Raw genomic sequence first — 20,303 nt, forward strand, 5'->3', positions numbered from 1 at the left:
AATGAGCTGACTCACTAAAAAGAGCCTAAATTCCCATCACTAAGAGGTGGAGCCTGAACGCACCGTGTACCGGCTGCTGTTAGCCGCTAGCAGGGGCTCCTTCATCACCTTGTTTGTCAACACCAATGCGTTCGTCCTCTCTCGTGTCCACTCGTTGATTTCCGGTCATAATCGTTATCTCAACATGGCGATGACTGCTTCTCTACGAAGCTCCGCGTCCTCGCTGTTGTTGTTTAGCAGACGGTTGTTCAGCCCGCAGCTGAGTGCTGTCTGCTCTTATCACAAGAAGGTAACTACATAAATACATGTTTTAAACTCGTGATTGTAACCAAACGCATGTCATGGGACGTGTTGTTGCCCGTTAGCTAACGTTAGGTGTGTTGCTAGGTGACGCTTTGTAGCTAAACTTTACCATAACAACAAGAAGGTGATTTATCAGTTTGTGTTTCTTCAGGTGGTGGATCATTATGAAAACCCGAGAAATGTAGGGACTCTAGACAAAACCTCCAAGAATGTGGGGACTGGATTGGTGGGTGCACCAGCCTGTGGTGATGTAATGAAGCTTCAGGTAAGTTTGGAGGTCAACAGCTGCGTATATGACTCCCCCCACTATCTCTCTCTCTCTCTCTCTATGTGTCTCTCTCTCTTTCTCTCTCTCTCTCTCTCTATGCTGTGTCTCTCTCTCTCTCTCTCTCTCTATGTCTCTCTATGTCTCTCTCTCTCTCTCTCTCTCTCTCTCTATGCTGTGTCTCTCTCTCTCTCTCTCTCTCTCTGTGTCTCTCTTTCTCTCTCTCTTTCTGTGCTGTGTCTCTTTCTTGCTCTCTCTCTCTCTCTCTCTCTCTCTCTCTCTCTCTGTCTCTTTCTTGCTCTCTCTCTCTCTCTCTTTCTCTCTCTCTGTCTCTTTCTTGCTCTCTCTCTCTCTCTCTCTCTCTTTCTCTCTCTCTCTCTCTCTCTCTATCTCTATCTCTATCTCTCTCTCTCTCTCTCTCTTTCTGTGCTGTCTCTCTCTCTCTATATCTCTCTTTCTCTCTCTCTCTCTCTCTCTCTCTGTGTGTGTCTCTCTCTTTCTCTCTCTCTCTTTCTGTGCTGTGTCTCTCTCTCTCTCTTTCTCTCTCTCTCTCTCTCTCTCTCTCTCTCTCTCTCTCTCTCTCTCTTTCTGTGCTGTCTCTCTCTCTCTATATCTCTCTTTCTCTCTCTCTGTGTCTCTCTCTGTGCTCTCTCTCTATCTTTCTCTCTCTCTCTCTCTCTCTGTGCTGTCTCTCTCTCTCTATCTCTATCTCTCTCTCACACACACACCATTGCCGCGCCGACACTGACTCTCCCCCTCTCTCATACATTCTCAATACCACCCCCCTACTGTATCCCTCTCTCTCTCTTTCTCTTCTCTCTCTCCTCTCTCTCCTCTCTCTCCTCTCTCCTCTCTCTCCTCTCCCTCCTCTCTCTCCTCTCTCTCCTCTCTCTCCTCTCTCTGGTACCTGATTGTTTGCACACGGGCAATATTTGCACTATCTGTTTATATCATGTTTATATTTGTTTACAGCTTATATTGTATATTGGTAGAATTTCAATTTTTTTATTCTAACGTTTTTATCTATTCTTTTGTTATTATACTGTTTAACTTTCACCAACAAAACCAAAGCAAATTCCTAGTGTAAACCTCTTACACCTGGCAATAAACACCATTCTGATTCTGATTCTCTATTGTTTCCAGATCCAGGTGGATGAAAATGGCAAGATTGTTGACGCAAAGTTCAAGACATTTGGCTGCGGATCAGCCATCGCCTCCAGCTCTCTAGCAACAGAGTGGGTGAAGGGGAAGTCGGTGAGTTTTCTATAATATTGAATGAAAGGAGAATAATGGCTTTACAAGTCCTGCTTTTTTTTGTTTACATTTGCTTTTCGTCCTTTAGGTTGATGAAGCTCTGAAGATCAAGAACACAGACATTGCCAAAGAACTCTGCCTTCCTCCAGTCAAACTGCATTGCTCCAGTAAGTTAAAAACAACACAATTAAAGCCTATTATGTGCTTTTCCCCTTTCCTTTAGTGTGTTATATTGTTTTTTATGCATGTAAAAGGTCTTCAAAGTTACAAAGTCCACACCAAAGGGAGTTACTCTCCCCCAGAGAAACATTGCTCCTGAACTGCCTGAAGCACATTGCTTGAAGACCTGCCTTTTTTTTCATAACATGTTGATGTCACAAAGTAACACATTTGCATAAAGACTAGTTTGGCACACTTTCTAACAGCTCAAACAGAGCGTTTCAGAAAGGAGGTGAAAAGAGGTGCTGCAGCACAGTCGCTCAAAGTGTTTCTTTTCTCCTTTTCCTTCAGTGCTTGCAGAAGATGCCATAAAAGCGGCGCTGTCAGACTACAGAATAAAACAGCAGGACAAGAAGGAGGAACGTGCACAGGCCACCAGTTAAATGTGTTGTTATTAAATATCCATTATGTCTCAGTATCAGCCGTGTAATGTCTCTTTGTTGTGCTGTTTGGAAGACTGGTTACCGTAATACTACATCAGATGTCGCACCCTCTTCTGTGACTTTTATACCCTTTAACAATCTCTTTAAAAATGGCTGGTGTTATTTGTTTTTCATCAAACGATCAGAAATTGGTCGGAAGTTCATGATGAATGATCCTTAACTTTAAACAAGGGAGCTCAACATTGTTCCTACTTTGCAGTGCTCTTACACAGAACACAAAGGAGATCTTAAATCAGAAATTATAGGTTGAGGTGTGTTTTCTTTTATATGTACTTTTGGCATTTAGGCTTTATTTGGCTTGATTGTATAAAATTACAGTGTGAATATGCAGTTAGGTCGACAGCTAAAGTACACATACAAAGGCATTATACAGAATATTGTATGAGACTGTGCTTATTGTGAGTAAAGTTATTAAAAAAAACATGTTTAAGTGCGTCTGTATCGATGTCATCCACCAGATCCTGCATCAAGCGGAGCCACCCTCTGTTGGCGCAGAAGTACCTTTTTTAGAACCACCAGCACTGCCAGCATTAGGAGAGCTACTAACACACATAACACAGCAAGCAGAGATATGACCACTGCAGAGTCATGTTGTGTTAACAGGCGTAGCTCGGGGGTGGGCCAGGGTGCATCTCTGTTTGTGGAGAGTAAAGTTTGTGTCCCTTCAGCAGAGGTTGCATTTATCTGAGGGGGCTGACCTGTGATGTTGCATTTCTGCTCATCGGGGATAGAAGTAGTGGTTTTTAAACTGGATGGGCTCACTGTTTGTGTTTTATTTAGGAACAAGCACTCCTCATAGGTAAGGGTCTCTAAAGAGTAGTGGTCAAGTAACACACGAGTCTTGTGAGCATCTTTGAAAAGAAGTCCAACAGTGGTTTCTTGTGATATTTGCTCTGACAAGTTTCCCAAATGCCTCTTGTTTTTAAACAAGCTTGGTCCCGTTGGGTTCACCGTCGCCGTCTCTAGCTTCCTCTCTAGTGCAGAGTTGAGGTCCAGTTGGTCTGTCCTCTCATTTTGCTTCAGCACATGAGGACAGATAGCCATGACAGAGAGGTCCAGAAGCAGGCGGTGAGCAAGATGGACCGGCTCTGTGCACACCAGGTCTGTGGCCATCCTCAGCCTGCCACTCAGCAGCCAGCGGTACAGATACAAGATGTCACACTCGCACACCCACAGGTTGTTGGCGAGGTCCACAGATCTGAGACGTGGCAGGCCGTCGAAGGCTCTCTCTGGGACTGAACGCAGGCAGTTGCTGTTGATCTTCAGGACCTGCAGGTTGACCAGGGCGGACAGCGAGGGCAGGTCCAGGACAGAGATGCAGTTTGCTGAGAGGTCTAAATGGGTCAGTGATGGGGGAAGATTCAGAGGGAGGCTTGTGAGCTTGTTCCCCTTCAGTGTCAGGACCTGCAGCTTGTTAAGTCCCTGGAGTGCCCCGGGTTGGATGGCACGGATGCGGTTGTCCTCCAGGTCCAGGCGAGTGAGGTTCCCCAGTTGTCGCAGGGCGCCTGAGGTGATGTAAGTGATGCGGTTCTCCTGCAGCAGCAGGGACTCCAGGCTGGGGGGCAGACCACGAGGGAAGCGGGCCAGCAGATTGTGACTGAGGCTCAGCTCCTGTAGGTCAGAGAAGGGCCGAAGCAGGTGGTCCACGTTACAGAGCTGGTTCCTCGCCACCGATAGAGCCGAGGTACTGAGAGGGACAGAGCGAGGAAGCGAGCTGAGACCCAGGGACTCGCACAAGACCAGGAATCCTGGGCGAGGACAGCAGCAGCCAGGAGGACAGGGAGACGGAATGAGGCAGGCTGGAGGACAGATGCAGAGAACCAGTAGGACACCACATCTGCACCAAAGCATGACTCACTGCCAGGAATAATGGAGGAGAGACGACCATATCAGACACATTTCACACTTACTTATGCTAAAAAAAAAGAGGTACCACTTCATAAGGCACCCTTTATGAAGGGTTAATAATGGCTTTATTAATGTTAATAAATTATTTACTAAAGCTCTTATGGATCAGACATTAATAAGAGGTTGGGAAAAATCTCCAGCATGACACATGCGTCGTGTTTTTACCTTGATTTCATCAGGTAGACCTCTCATAGGTAGACTGTTTGACCTCTGACCCTATGAAAGAGAGCTGCAGGGGATCTGGACCAAAATCCATTCATTAACAAAGTATTCATATTTACAACAGCAGACATTTATAAAGCCATTATTAGCAACTTATAAACATCTTATAAAGGGTGAATGTAGCACCGCCACCCCATGCAAAGGGCAGATGAGGTGGTTTGGGATGTTGAAGAACCAGGTCGATAAGCAGGAGTAGTGCAAAAGAAGTGGCACTTATTAACAAAATATTTACTGAAACAGTGGGCAAAAAAATGAAACCCAGGAGTTTCAATGAAACTACATTTAAACTGAATTAAAAGACCACCAAACAAAAGAAAGCTGCCAACTCCTTTTCCTCCTCCACTTACTCCAGTGAATGGGATTTTACCCTCTCAGTTAGTAAGTATAGGGTGAGCTAAACCAAGCAAGCATCCAAATTCACAGATGAATGAACATAATACAAGGTATCTACGTAAAGGCTGACATCTCAATCTATCCATACCAATGAGCACACCAAATATAACAGAATGTGATTTACTGCAGAATTATCTTACCTATTCTCCTACATATTAACATATTAACAGAGCTCAGAGGACATCATGAGGCAAACCTGTTGCCACTTTCCTTGATTGAGCTGCTGAGCAGAACAACAACAAAATCCTGAGCCCATAAAACAAACTAAATAAAACAAGCTTGTGTCATTTATGTCCCTTAATTGATAATGTTGCAAATAAACTGAAATATTTGACTGGAATTAATAATTAGACACAAAAATACTGTTAATGTTGGAGAACATGGCCTAGTGAAAAGAGAGAACCTTTTCACATTTGACCTATCAGAAAGCAGCACCATAAAATAAAGAAATGAATAAAGGTACTTACCATTTTTCTCTCCCTGTATTATCTGCTCCTCCCTGGGCAGGCTTGTCACCACATGGTCCCTACATGGTCCACCGTCTCTCTTAAGATATAACCACCGCTGCTGCTGCTGAGAATTCCTGGCAGATGCTCATCAAAGTTTAACGACAGCCTTAAGGTGCTGTATTACCTATTCTGGATCCTCTTCACCATTCACATTGATTGACAGGTCCAGTTGCTCTTCAGTGGCAGTGAAAGTGAAAAGGGTGAAAAAATACACAGAGCAAGAGCTTCAGCAACAGCTTTAGTGTGAAAAAACAACACAGGTGTCCCAAATATTTGCTTATCTGAGGTTACCATGGTTCCTAAAACTCAGACAGTGGATGTAGTAAACAAGCCTCAGACAGAGAGCGTTGCTGGGTGGTCCTCTTCACATCACCTGGTGGGAAGAGTGAAAGTGTATGGGTAGTTTTCTCGAATTATTTAGCACCTCATTGACAAAAGAGCGGGAAATCTGACCCTGCATGGTGCAAGGCTCTGTCAGGGCTCACGTTTCAGCCACCACAGCTTGCCTTTGAGCTGCCGTGCTGTCATCCTTGATGTTTTGATCTTTGAAGTGTTGACCCGCTTCTGATCAGATCAAACCTTTTTATTTAAAAAAAAAAAGCTTTGTGCTTCAGACATTTAAGCAATATTTAATGATACTTTAATAAATGTGCAATGTATTTTAACAATAGATTTCAGATGTGTGTGCCCGTATAAAGATGGAAGTGGTAGATATGATGTAAAAAGAAATGCATTAACACGCATAACTGATATCAATACTTGCACTCTTCACATGAGGGCAGTATTTTATTGCTCTTTCAAAATATGGAACTGTTTTGTTTGAACTTCACTGGAACAAATCAGTGTCTTTTAAGATTTATATAGACAATACATGAGCTCTTGTTTTGGAGCAAAGGGCTCTGTATGGAGCTGGTTTACTGCTGCTGAAATATTCAAACAATCTTGTACAGAAGCCAACGAAGGACAAAGGGGGCTGTCGCCTTCTCCAGGCTCTAATACCTTCTGCAGGCCTGTGTTGTGGTGTGATGGTGCGAGCTGCCTCACCACTGTCACTCAGAATTACAATTACTGCCTCGCGGTTGTATGCCTCAGCCAACCAGTCAAGTTGCAGTTTACATCCATTTCTGTCCAAAATATCATCAATACATAATTTTATCCTATTAGACATTTGCGTGAAATTGTCATATTAGCATTATGGCTGTGTATTGGCAAGAATCTGGCAATACGATACGTATCATGATACAGGGGGAACGATTCAATATATTGCGATATATTGCAATACTGTAAAAAAACAAATGTATACTGGATACTTGTATACTTTTGCCCCAAACTGCATGTGATTATCATAAAGTGGGCATGTTTGTAAAGGGGAGACTCATTGGAACCCATAGAACCCATTTTCATTCACATATCTTGAGGTCAGAGGTCAAGAGACCCTTGTGAAAATTGCCATGCCAGTTTTTCCTCGCCAAATTTAGCGTAACTTTGGAGTGTTATTTAACTAGTATGACATGGTTCGTACCAAAGGTACAATGGTTTTCTACATTCATATGATACCAGTAACTTCAATCCAACTTTAAAACTGAGCCTACCACAACCTCTGAACGATCAAATAGTGGCCGGGCCCAAATATTTAATAGGTTATTAAAAAAATCTATACAGTGTTTTGGAGAATCGATACAGTATCGCACAACATAACACTGCGATACTCATATGTATTGATATTTTCTTACACCAGGTCACAGTGACCTTTGACCATCAAAATCTAATTAGTTCATGGTTGAGTCCAAGTGGATTCCCTCCAGGTGCTCCTGAAATACTGCGTGACGTACAGACGGATGGACAACCAAAAACATAATGCCTCCGGCCCCGGCTGTCGCCAACGTGGAAGCATAAAATTCTGGAGTTGTTGGTGTTACTGTGGTGTGTGTGTGTGTGTGTGTGTGTGTGTGTGTCTGTGTGTGTGTGTGTGTGTGTGTGTGCAGAGCTCACACTTAAAATGTTAAGTTAGAAGACAGCTCACGTCTCCAAAGAGCAGATATTACATCTGGGTAATTACCTTAAAAATAGTTACTCATGATTCTTTGAGTGTACAGAGCTCAAAATTACAGATTCCTGAGCTGAACATAATGTGCATGTAGCCAGCATCCTCTTTTAGACCTTTTCTAATGTCTCAGTACTTCAAGGCTGCATTTGTATTTTCATCATAAATGCGCTTCCACCATTTTTACAATAATGACAGAAACCTCATTATCCACAGTTTTATTCAACATAAGCAAAACAAAACTGCCATTTTGTAAACAATAGAACTCACTTACAGAGGAAGCACCTGTGTGGAAACATCTGAGGACAACAGTCTGAGGTTAAAGAGTGTTTAAACATGACTAAAGTCTGGCCCATACATCACACAAACTCACACATTTGGTTTAGATGCTCAGAGACACTAACGTGAGTAATGGGACAGGGAGTGGAGAGTTTTTATAAATGATCTTCTCCAAATAAAATCTGATGAATATGACAAATATGTACTTCTCAACTTTTGATTTTTAAATACTTTTTTTAGCCAAAGAGTCAAAGTCAAAGTTAAACATATTACACCAGCAAAACAGGCTATCTATCCCTGTACTCAAATATTGACTCATTACAAATCATAACATTAAAAACAAAACCCATAATTTATCTTATACATAAGTATTACTTATTAAAAAAAAAAAAAAAAAACCTGATTCACAAATGTTTCATACAGAAAAGCCTGTGTTCAATGTTGAAGGCAGATGAGAACTATCAACCAAATAAATATATAGACAGATAGATAATAGATAGATATTTATGTTTTAACTTCCTAGAAATAACACATTTGCAAATTGTGCTTTTGGCGTAAATCTTTGTGAATTAGGTTTGTAAAGTAAAATACAATATGATATGACATAAAAAATAACATTATACAAACAAAATGAAGTAAATATGAATGTAAATATAAAGAGAATGTTTTGTTACTTATCCAACAAATCAAGTTTACTGGCGTCTCACTTTGCTTTATTTACAGCAGCAAAGATTTAGCTGTAAAGATGCCACGGCGTACAGCAGGACATACTGAGGAAGTTCCTCTGTCTAGGCAGGCATATACTGTACATGAAGTACATCTCTGTATTAAAAACACATGGTAGGCTAGGGGAGAACGGGGTTGGTCGTCACGCTTTTTACTTTTATTTGAATCTCTCAAAAACTGTATCCTGAATAGACGCCCTTTCAATGTGTAGTGGGAGCTAAAGTGTCAAGTAAGAATCAAGTGACCTTAGTCTCCTTGAGCTTATTCTGTTCAAAAGATACAGACTGTCAAATACGTCTTGTGACAAACCAAACATTGTTAACTTTTCCTGCTTGGGCCGGAGTCGATAACGTTACTCGCTGCCGTCACCGCCGCTCTCTCTCTCTCTTGCTTCACCACTCACTTCCCACCTACACACACACACACTGGCTCTGCTCCAACTGGCTCTAGAGAGCGTTTTTCGCGTTGGCCAACGTAGCTCTCCAACACGCTCGGTACACAGGAGAGGCTTCAGTTGGTTGCAATGTCCTCACCTCACGTCTAGATACCGCCAGATCCTACACACTGTTACTTTATCTCATCCTTATTACAGTCACTCACTATCAGTTACATGTGACAACCAACCCAGAAGTGAATATGACAAGCGTCCCCAACTGGGATTTTTTTGCTGGTGACTAAGCTAACAACCACATGTTGTAGCGTGGCTAAGAGAAAATCTGTCTAAACTATCTAAATAGCTCTCCCTTCATACGTTTTAATGGTAATCATTGTTTTATTATAAACCCATGGTGCAAAAGCCTCGGAGAGAAACATAGGAGAGCTGCATATTTACTTTTTGACATGAAAAACACTAAGTCCTCTCACCTCAATGTCAAGTGTCTCACTCCTGAAATGACCCTGCAGGTGACCTCTGACCCCAATTCTGAAAATTGCAGTACCAACACATTTTAACAGCGCCCTCTAGGGAGGGTGACAACCAACCCTGTTCTCCCCTTACGTTTTTGGTCATTTCTATTTGGAAAGCATGGGAAATTACAGGCTGCCCATTCTTTTTATTTTATAATATCTATTTTTTGTCTTTCTCCTCTAAAAAAATCATTTCCATATGAAAAAGGGATGCTACCTCAATGGCACAGTGATATGATATCAGGCGGTTGAGACTGAAGACAAACAGACCACTGAGCCACTGGAAGGTTGGCTTTTTAATCTTAGTATGAATCAAAAACTGTGAGATGCAACATTTATAGACAGGATTTAAGCAGCAACACAGTTGAGTATTTAGATTTCCAGTCACATATCTTCTATAAATTTAATTTTTACATCAGGCGATAGTTCATATTTTCATGAACGTTTAGATTTAACTGTTTAATCGATGGATGTTTTTTTCATTTAAGGACACGAGCCTCATAAATAATTTTTCTTGCTGGCAGTTATAAAAAGGTATTTCAGATTTCCATATGTGTGCAGTATAACCAACCTGTCTGATCTTGATTTTATGTCACGGTTGCAACCTCTCATGCCAACATCAGCCCTGACCATGCCCTAGTGGTGGGCCTTTTTCAGGTGGCAGGTGCAGCCTGTATGAGCGGCGCTGGTGCTGGGGCTGGAGCTCTGCTGCACCTCCTCCCTATGCCTTGGCTGCTCTTTGTGCTTGGGCTCCTCTCTCCGCTTCTCCACTTCCTCCACCTCCCTGACCTTTCTGACCTCCTGGCGGGGCGACGACCTGACGTCTCTCCCCTTCTCCCCAACCAGAGCCTTGGAGGGCTGGCGCAGGTTCTTGGGGGAGGCCATGCTCTGAGTCTGGACCCTCTTGACGTGGTCGACGGCGTACGGCCTCTCCTGGAGCTCGCTTGAATTCTTGCGTCCGCCTGTCTTATCGGCCGTGTACTTCCTGTTTGGTTGAGGAGGGGGTTTGTAGGCCTCCAGCTTGCGCTTGTGACTCATGGCAGAGGCACAGCAGATGATGAAGACCATGACGATGAGGAGAGAGGTCACGACGATGATGATGAGCAGATTCTCCTGCAGGAAGTCCACCACTCGGGTAAAGACGAAGTCCTTCAGGCGGATCATGGTGGTGGTGATGGTGTTGGTGAGGGTGGGAGCTCCGGTAGCAGCAGAGATGTCAACAGGTGCTCGAGTGGAGAAGGAGGTTGGAAAAATGAGCTCCAGCTCCGCTTCATCACCGCTGCCATCCATGGATGCGTTGTACAACAGAGGAGCGGCGTGACACAGTGAGAGCAGCGTCACACATGCGACGAGGAAAACAAGACGGGACTTCATCTTCTCCTCGGAGTCCTGCAGCAACAACAACAATGGGTATCTTGAATTAAGGATCAAAGGAAGAAACATTTCTAAATCTGATCTTGTAGAGATCCACTAACACAGTCATTTGAGACCCCTTAAAGGCTGGGGTCACCTGGATGTGGTTAGTTTAGCTTAGCAAGAGACTGGAATCAGCTAGTCTGGCTCGGTCCAGAGGACACAGAATCCATCTACCAGCACCATATAGCAAACTAATGAACACGTCATCCAGTTTGTTTAATCCGCACGAAAACTCTTAAAGGTTGTTAGGTGCTTTAAATATTTCTTGGCGACTATCGGCCTGGTGCAGTGACTTCCTGGAGTCCACGGGTTGCCCGGCAACCTCAAGGTGATGACAAGACTCCGGCTGTAGAAGAGCTAGTCGGTGCATTTTTTTTCACTTTGGACAGAGCCAGGCCTGTTTACAGTCTTTATGCTAAGCTAAGCTACTCACCTCCTGGCTCTAGCTACATATTTATTGTACATACATGAGAGCGGTTTCAATCTCCTCATCTAACTCTCGGCAATAAACCACAGTGTCAAACAATTTCTCTAAAGTGAAGAAATGTCACACTGAGTTCACAACCGTAAAGAGCATAGATTAGAGAAAAATCCCCCCAAAAAGCTAGAATTACTGCCTGGTGGTTGTATGCCTCCGCCAACCAGTCAAGTTGCAGTTTACATCCATGTCTGTAAATGTCATCGCTTCATCATTGATTTTATCCTGTTAGACATTTGTGTGAAATTGTCATAATTAGCATATAAATTCTTGAGTTATGGACAAAAACGTGTTTTGACTTTTGACCCCCAAAATCAAATCAGTTCATATTTGAATACAAGTGGATGTTTGTGCCAAATTCGAAGAAATTCCCTCAAGGCATTTCGACGGACGGACGGACGGATGGACAGACAACCCGATAACATGCCTCCGGCCACAGCTGTCGTGAACTTTTCTGTCTTTTTAATAATCTCGTGATCCTTATATTTTTCTTGTGACCCATTGATGGGTCCTAACCCTCAGGTTGGGAGTCGCTCTACTAACTAGTGTCAAGCAGTCTTTCATGCAACTGACACATACTGAGAAAAACAATGTTTGTAAGGGCTGCTTCCATCTGAAATGTAACTCCAGTAGTCACTCAGGTTTTTCGAGGGTTTCTGCCGTTCCTCATCTCGCAGCAGATCTATTTTAGCAGGCAGCAGAGTAGCCATTACTTATTTGGGGTGGAGACAGTGAGTTTGGTGCCGAACGCCTTATAATTTGTAAAGTAGAGGGAGGCCACCCATCCACCACACCAAAGCCAGGAGGAAGCTATATTCCAGGGGAGCAGAAAGGCGTGGGAGACCTGTGGCTGTGGCCTCTATATTTACACTGGGCAGCAGCAGCTGCTGTACACCAGCCCACAGCAGCAGCACAGACCTGATGGAGATATTTCTGCTTCCAGGAAAACCTGCATTTACTGACAGAAAGTACAACTGACTGAATAAACTTCCTGACTCAATATAACTTTTCTTCCATTATTCTCTCTCTCTCCATTCTTCTTCTTCATCTCAATGTGAAGTGAAGCTTTAACAAAGAGAACCAGAGGCTCAGTCTGTTACCATTTATAATATACAGTATAATTACACCGTGCTAAGCTGTAAAGACAAACTTCTAATCAGCATCACTGTATAGTGAACCTGCTTTGATTTACATTACACAGTGTGAACCCCCCCCCCCCCTCCCCCTCCTCCCTGTGTGGTCGAACATACAGTACAGTATGAGCTCAGCTGGACCACATGGAGGGCTGGGTCTCCATCCTGGGATGTACATCTATAGGACAGAACTGCCCCTCATAATTACAGACATAGTTACACTCCCTGTATTTCGCTGGAGGCTCCACGTTAACCTTCAGCTGAAGGCCGTCAGACACCACATATGCAATTAATCCATCTCATGACATTTGAGTGCTTAATGTCTCAAACTCTTGATTTTCCTTAAATTTACCAAAAGCTTTTCAAAGCCAAGGCACCGTGTTTTTACGGCTGCATCTTTACATCAAATAGAAATGTTCTAGATGTCTTGATGTTACACATATACTCCTAATTCAGTCTGACATACGTGGTAGTTTTGGAAAAGTTGGTGTCTCGACCATAAAATAAAAGTAAAGGTTAGCAAGTTTTAACAATGCGTGCCCAGACAACACAAATTTGCAAAGATGGAGTCACTGGCAGGTTAGACTATCTCAAGGCATACAGTATTCTTACATAAAACACATTATAACCTACAGGCTTTGGCATCGAGAGTATAAAAAAGACATTAATTACAACATTGATCATTTAAATAGAAAGAAGCATTCAGTTCATTTACTTAAGTAAAAATTGCAATACAACAATGTACAAATATTCCATCACAAGTAAAAGCCCTACATTATAGTAAAGTAAAACCACAAAAGTATTATTAAATGTACTTAAAGCATCAAAAGCAAAAGTCCTTGTTATGCACAAAATAGATGTCTGTTAAATTGTTATAAATTATATTATTAGATTATTTTTGTGGTTGTGGAGTTGAAGTTCATTTTAACTGATTTATATACTGTTGGGTAGTTTAATCCGTAACAATGCACCATATCTTATAAACTGAATATCTTGTAAAGTAACTTTAGCTATACATGTAATGGATTATAAAGCACAATATTCCTCCCTGAGATGTAGTGGAGTAAAAGTATAAAGTAGCATAAAATTGTCGTACTCAAGGGACGTACAAGTACCTTCACATTGCAGAACTTGAGTAAATGTACTTAGTTACATTCCACCACTATTGTACATGTTTAGTTTTATTCACTAGATTAAAACAATATAAACCAAATGGATCATAAGATTTTACTCAACATGTTTGGATACACAGACTGCTCTGAAATATATGAAATCTTTTTACTTGACAACACCCACTTTAAATTCTCTTCAAATATAAACGTATACTTACAGAGTGTGTTATCCCGGGTTTATCTTGCGAACAGCACAGCACACTGCAGGAGACAGAGAGGAGAATAAAGGGGAGACAAAGCAACGAGAGGAAAGTAGGAGAGAGAGAGAGTTTCCGAGCATTCGCCCTCCCTGCTGAGTTAAAATGACTGGTTTTTTTTACTGAGCTCTAAAAAGTCTGCTCACTGCAACATGATGTCCATCCCTCTATTTTCAGCATCTCCTCCCTTTTTCTCAACCTCCCTTACCCACTCTTCATCCTCCTGCACTTATGGGGCGTCCACTTGGGACTGAACCTTTTTACTGTAGATTTCTATCTGAGTTATGATAGAGGGAACATGTAGAGTGATTCTGCACATAATGACATTTTATCAGACATGGAGTGATGCTAAACTGTCTCTAGAAAGAGTCTTCACTTTGTATGACAGTATGATTTGTGCAAAATGTGTATTGATTAATTCAAAGTTGAACTTTCTGCTTTGAAACTCACTGCAGAGACATTGTAGTGAGTACATGAGTCCCATGTTTTAAGGAAACGGGTATTTCTGTACTTGGCAGGGCGACTCCTCTGCCTCCCACTGAGTCCTCTCTAATTACGTCCCCGTTGATTACAGCCTGTCTCTACAGGGCACACCAGACCAGCGCAGAGAGAAAGCAACCCCTTTCATCCAGAAACATATGTACAGAGTGAACACATATATAAACTTCATGGTCTTTTAGCAGCACTTATCTCTGGATACGTCTCTAAATATGCAGGTCGTCTATTTAAGGCTGCTGATGCGTCCTTTCTTATTTCATTCAGTTATTTGGACAGATGGTGTGAGATGTTGATATTATAGCTGGTCAGCATGAGATTTAGTGACATAAGGGAGCAATTGTACAGGTTCAGGATGCAATAAAGAAACAAGAGTGATGGATTCTTCATACTGTCTCTGTGTCACACACATTGTTGTAACTGTACTGTGACTTATAATAGTTTATAATTTATGCTGTAACAAAGACTTCTACTGAAAGTGTGTTTGGTTATTTTTGGTGGCTCAATCACAATAGTGGCTAACTTTATCTTAAATTCAAGCAACTGTACACTCCATTTACTATCTATGTCTAGCCATCTATTTTATAACTGTTCACCAGTACAGTTGGGATCAGTCAATACAAGAGAGTAGCAATATCTAAAACAAAGAATACATGTCTAGAATGATAAGGCCGGCACTATCTTCCTTATTGTGAACAAATCCCATGAAAACACCAAAACCACACATGAATTGATCCTATATAAAAAGTATTTTGTGATATGGCTTATTCCTCTGTGCCAGAGAGCCGCAGAGTTGTCCTAAAACATTAAAGATACACAAATGAGCCACACTATTGCACTAGCTGACACGTTCCCTCCTCACTATGAAAATGGCGACTGTAGTTTATTTTGAGCCGTAAACACTCACTAGAGCACCAAATGTCTGCAGCTGAAAATAGTCCCCAACAAATACACTATTTTCTGCTGTTTGAGTGATGATTCCTAAAAACTACAGAGCCCAGCTGTACAGGGAAACGATAAAGATTTATGTCTTCAGAGGATCACGTTGGACAGGCCGAGGAAGTTGTAAATTATCGAAAGACGGACAAACACATTGTTGGTTTTGGTCTTTTCATGGGGTTTGTTGACAAGAAAGAAATACAGGATAACTCCAGCCTCCTTCAAAGAGTTTGAGGCTTTACTTCCTGTACTGTCTTCCTCTTGGTTTCAGATGTGTTGTACTCAAACTTGAGTTTTTAACTTGCGTTGAAAGGCTCAAATCTTTCTGTGAAAAACTTTTCATTAAAAGACGACAAATCCAAAAACAGTAATGATTGAATGCAACAGATTCGAGGCCATTTTAAAAATTCTTTATTAATTTTTCTTATAATCAATGTTTGATACTTGAAGCAAGAATAATGAACAAAAATGCTGAGCAGACCTCCAACGTGAGGCTTCATCCTGGTTCGCTTTCCTCTGATTTTCTTTCTCGATATTCATACGACCTCCGACATTATCGGAGGTTCTGCTTTTTTGCATGATGCATTATGGCAAGGTGCAGGGAACACAGACAAGGGGAAACATTTAAAACCCACCTCCCACACAAATACCCTCTTCAGCACAACCACAAAACAAAAATGAAATAAAAAAAAAAGAACAGAAAATATGGTCATGTTATTTACACAGCTTTCACTCAAGTTTTTCTAGACCTAAATTACAAACATACATCTATCTTTCAACTGCACATTTCTCCAACCTACGAAGTCCCTTTCGATCGCTATTCATTACTACTCCTCACAACTTCACTCTCGTGCCAACAGTGCTATGAAGAACCCAAAGAGTGGCGGTCTGATACACAAGATAGGGCAGTAGAATTTGTGTCAGACGCACATCTCTGTCGATAATATTCTACGACTCGCTGCTCAAATTGCATCTCGAAAAGGCTGCTGACAGCTTTTCGGTTTGACATCATTTTTGAAGATGTTTTGAATACCCGTACCGAGGTGGAAAGGGGCACACTGCTTACTAACAAACCCCGACCAGTAATGCTGCCTGGTGCATCGTGGGATGGATTGGCAGGGTCCTTTGAACATACACTAAAGCACCTCACAAGTGGTTTTAAATCTGGGCACCTATCGACTCTTCCATTTACTACACACATCTACTCTCTCAACCGTCCCCCTATAAACACTTCCATGGTCACCTCTATGGCACTTTCAGGTCTTTACAGTGGTAACAAATATTGAAGGCAAACAACAGACTGAACCATTACCCGTCTCAGCTTCCCACTGGGAAACTAATCTAAAAACATCAAGAGGAGCTTTTCATCTTAGCCGTCTGATCCAAACCGCTCAGACAATTCAATGGTTCCTTGATTTTGTGATACTGAATTGGGGGCATCTGAGAAATAAACCATAAAAAAAAAAAGGTGGAAGTGCTAAGAGGGATATAAGCACAGCTGGAACAAGAAACAGGCTAAAATTAACAGTGAAGCAATAACCCAACCCAATTCATCCAAGTTAGAGGCAAGTCTTGGACGTTCTACTGGGAGTCCAATTCATAACCCGCCCACGATAAGAAACAAAAGCAGGAACATCCATAGTGACAGGTACCCAAAAGACCAAAGACATGAGGCACATATTCACACACAATCTAGGCCTTTAAGGTCTATCATGAACAGTTTCTGTAGCAAACTCCAGTTTTATCACCAGAAGGTTTCAAATAGTCAAGTCAACGTGTGATTACTTGGTGTCTTTTCCTGTCTTGTTTGTACGGATGATCCGAGATGGCGTATAACGGTGACAAAAAATAATCCCACTACACTTGACTACACTGAGCGAGGCCCGTGGCTACTAAACACAGAGGTCAGTGACTGAACCTCTCACATAAACAAAGCAGAGCTGAGGTTGAAAATCCACAAAGTTGGTTTTTTTCATGGGGCAGCACGTAGATGTCACAATAACAACCAACCAGTGTAACTGAGTCACTACAGCAGAGTGTTCACAGCAAGAGGAACTTTAAAGAAGTATGTTTTTCCTGCCAATGAGAGTTGTGGAATGTGTTTGTCATTTTCTCCAATAAGCACACAGTGCGTGTTAATGTAGCAAGACAGACAGGAATGCATGTTTACGTGGACTATTGTCCACAGTCAGAATGACGGGAAGCGACAGGAATGAGAAGAAAATGGCAAAAAGCGGGAGGTTAATTTGTTCAGCTTTAACACAGACAGTAAGATTTGTCATTTATGTAATGTGTCTGGGTGCTTGGTGCAGACTGTGGCAGCTAAATGGGTCTTCAATCTGAATTTATTTCCTCCTAATTACACAGTTTGAAATGTCAATCTTCCTAGCATAACCATCCAATTTGTTTAAATTATTCAAATTTCATAGTGAATTACTGATGACGTCCTTACATAACCAGTCTCCGGCACTGAACGCCCCTGTTTGCATTTTGACTCTTCCCACAAAGAGAGAGAAAGAAATACTGTTAAGGAGGTGTAAACAAAATGTCAAATTTGGCAACATAATTTTGGGGTATGGTAACATGTAACACAGATGCCTACTTAAAAAAATATTTGGGTATGCAATGGCAAATGCGGACTATTGATATTGGAATTTTTTCTTGGTCATATTTTTCTAAAATGCAAAGGACCTTTTGTATACAAAATAAAAAAAAATGACTGCCACACAATAAAAGGAATAGAGTCCTTTGTCACCAAAAAGCAAAGAGTATTTTCTGCTAAATTTGCCACACATCCTTATTCCACCTGTGTTAAACTGAGGGTTGGGGGCTGGCTAAGAAAAAGTTCATCTGGAATGTTGCTAGGGATCATTGCTAGGCAGGCCTCAGACGAAACACTGTCATTGAGATAGGCAGTGACTGGTCCCGCCCACACCCCCCAGCCAATGGAGCGTCCTGAATTGTAGCGGGTCGGGTAAAAGGGTCCCTAAATGGCAATTTTGGACATCTGCTCTTCAAGTTTGATGATTCGCTTCTCCTGACTGCTGACCAGGTCCTTGAGGGATTTGACTTCTTTCAAGATCTCCTCCAGCTTGGCTTCAGATTTCTGTGGGAGACACAAGAGACGAGTGAGACTTTTTGGCGTGTTTGTACACATCCTTGTCGCTATACTCCTACGACCTCCCCTGCTGTGAAATAAACACACAACTACTGTCACGATGTCAAACCTAAGGTACGTCACAATAGTGCACTTCCTGTGCTACCTACAGTCCTGGACTATATATGCCATGTGGCATAGTCCGGTACTCTGAGGGTTAACATGTTTCGCCAGCGCTGGAGCTCAGTGGGCTGTGATTACAGAGCAGAACTGCAGAGAGACACATGGGCTGGGTCCCAGGCGGGTGGCTGTGTTGTGGGTGAGGTGCGGCAGGACGCCCAGCAGCAGCAGGCGCCCAGAGCAGCAACAGACCCCTCAGTTTGTGGGTCAGAGTGGGTTGAACAACAAACCACCTCATGAGGACAGCCAGCAATCTGCCCTGCTTCGAACACATACGATCTGTCTGCTTAACACTGTGAACCCCGGAGAGGCAGCTACGCAGAGATGAGCGGCAATAATGACTGATAACGCTGTGAAATATATGAGTATTAACTGTTCACTGTCCAGCATCCTAATCATGTGTGAGGGATTATTTGGTGGGGTAAACAAAACATTTTCTTAGTCAAATATTTATCTGAATAAACACTACAATGTATATAAAAACACTGACATGTCACTTAGACTTCCTCATATCATGCAGTCTAGAGCCCTAGTTCTAGCTTCTCAATTACAGGGATTTTCTACTTTTCTTTGCCTTATGCGACAGTAAACTGAACATCTTTGGGTTTTGTACTGTTGGTCGGACAAAACAAGCTGTATCGAGATGTCACCTTGGCCATCGTGGAAATTATAATTGACATTTTCATTATTTGCTGACATTTTATATAGGCTTGCCGCGGTAGTTTGTGTTACCGGTGGTACTTGGTGCAACACTGTTGTCTCGCTTTTTTTATAGAAATAAAACCCGTTTAGTTGATTTATTTAGCGCTGTGTTATCAATATGTTAGTCTGACGACGGATGCTACAACTGAAAGTGAATGTGTCTGCTCCGTACAGAGTAGCAGGAGTCATATTTCACACACGGGACGAGAGAGAGTTGACAGATAAGACGGATTTGGTGTCAAAGCGAAAAGCAAAAGTGCCAATTTGGCAATATTTCAGATTTAAACCCAATGCTATACGAGGACCATAACGTTAATGAGGCAATCGCCGTGCGGAGGACAGGGCGGTCACAGCCGGTGTGCATGGCGCAGCAGCGCCAGGTGGAAACCTGCGGCCCGGCATCGAAGGCTTGACCGGAGAGGCCAGACACACAGCCATCCAACGTTAAAGATCAAAGTCTACATATGTTGACCGCCATCATTTCTTGTAAAATGTCCAGTGTAATCAGAACACTGGTGTGTCACATGTTTCTTAACCAGTAGGACAATTTCCCCTCCGTAAGATCCCTGATTTTATAAACCAAACGATAATTTGAGAAGAAAATAGTCAGCAGATTATTAAAATAATTAAAATCTGTTCCATCTTCCGTACTGCGCAGCTCTACTGAGTGGAAACTATTTATTGTAATCCTGTGCTACATTCATCAGACACTCTGGAGATCTTAGAAAAAGCTAATACTCACAATCGATGGAGTTGAGGAGGCAGAGTTGTTGGCGTCGCTAGCGTTCGACTTGTTCTTGTCCAAAATGTTTGTCTTTTTGACAAACTTGAATTCGCGGTTCTTGGTCGGGACGTAGCCGTTCTTGAGGGAGATGAGGATGGGGTCTCCGTTTTTGCCTTCGAACCACTCCTCAGCCTCCAGGGCATGGTCGGGTCCAGATGTGTCTGGGTACAAGTCGTCCTGGAACAGGTCCGACTGACGGGGAAGGACAGAGTGACAGGCTGTGAGGAAAACTCTATAAC

At 42.4% G+C, this 20,303-nt stretch overlaps 4 protein-coding genes across 6 annotated transcripts in view; 1 reads left to right on the plus strand and 3 right to left on the minus strand.

Annotated features, from left to right (window-relative positions):
• The first annotated feature begins 72 nt into the window (after positions 1-72).
• Positions 73-2,459, plus strand: iscu (iron-sulfur cluster assembly enzyme). The gene is made up of 5 exons (XM_037778740.1): positions 73-289; positions 455-568; positions 1,712-1,822; positions 1,911-1,989; positions 2,333-2,459. Exons 1-5 carry the CDS (start codon positions 185-187, stop codon positions 2,422-2,424), a joined length of 501 nt encoding a protein of 166 aa, XP_037634668.1. The 5' UTR covers positions 73-184; the 3' UTR covers positions 2,425-2,459.
• A 271-nt stretch (positions 2,460-2,730) lies between these two features.
• On the minus strand, positions 2,731-9,482 carry LOC119493448 (slit homolog 3 protein). 2 transcript variants are annotated; one of them, XM_037778737.1, is made up of 5 exons: positions 9,430-9,482; positions 5,808-5,889; positions 5,475-5,690; positions 4,558-4,632; positions 2,731-4,341 (listed from the first exon to the last, which is right to left on the minus strand). In XM_037778737.1, the coding sequence occupies exon 5, from the start codon at positions 4,333-4,335 to the stop codon at positions 2,932-2,934; it is 1,404 nt and encodes a 467-aa protein (XP_037634665.1). In that variant the 5' UTR covers positions 4,336-4,341; positions 4,558-4,632; positions 5,475-5,690; positions 5,808-5,889; positions 9,430-9,482; the 3' UTR covers positions 2,731-2,931. The 2 variants fall into 2 exon arrangements, with proteins under 2 accessions (XP_037634665.1, XP_037634666.1); XM_037778738.1 differs by lacking the exon at positions 4,558-4,632.
• Positions 9,042-14,101, minus strand: tmem119a (transmembrane protein 119a). The gene is made up of 2 exons (XM_037778739.1): positions 13,829-14,101; positions 9,042-10,860 (listed from the first exon to the last, which is right to left on the minus strand). The coding sequence occupies exon 2, from the start codon at positions 10,843-10,845 to the stop codon at positions 10,108-10,110; it is 738 nt and encodes a 245-aa protein (XP_037634667.1). The 5' UTR covers positions 10,846-10,860; positions 13,829-14,101; the 3' UTR covers positions 9,042-10,107.
• A 1,594-nt stretch (positions 14,102-15,695) lies between these two features.
• The window catches only part of coro1ca (coronin, actin binding protein, 1Ca), a 38,105-nt gene continuing 33,497 nt past the window's right edge, over positions 15,696-20,303 (minus strand). For both annotated transcript variants that reach the window (XM_037778728.1, XM_037778727.1), the window contains 2 exons: positions 20,023-20,256; positions 15,696-18,407 (listed from right to left, as the gene is read on the minus strand). In XM_037778728.1, coding sequence (XP_037634656.1) covers positions 18,288-18,407; positions 20,023-20,256 — 354 coding nt within the window. In that variant the 3' untranslated portion in view covers positions 15,696-18,287. The remainder of the gene's footprint in view (positions 18,408-20,022; positions 20,257-20,303) is intronic.

This window comes from Sebastes umbrosus, chromosome 8 (assembly GCF_015220745.1).
Source record: "Sebastes umbrosus isolate fSebUmb1 chromosome 8, fSebUmb1.pri, whole genome shotgun sequence".
NCBI classification, from domain to species: domain Eukaryota; kingdom Metazoa; phylum Chordata; class Actinopteri; order Perciformes; family Sebastidae; genus Sebastes; species Sebastes umbrosus.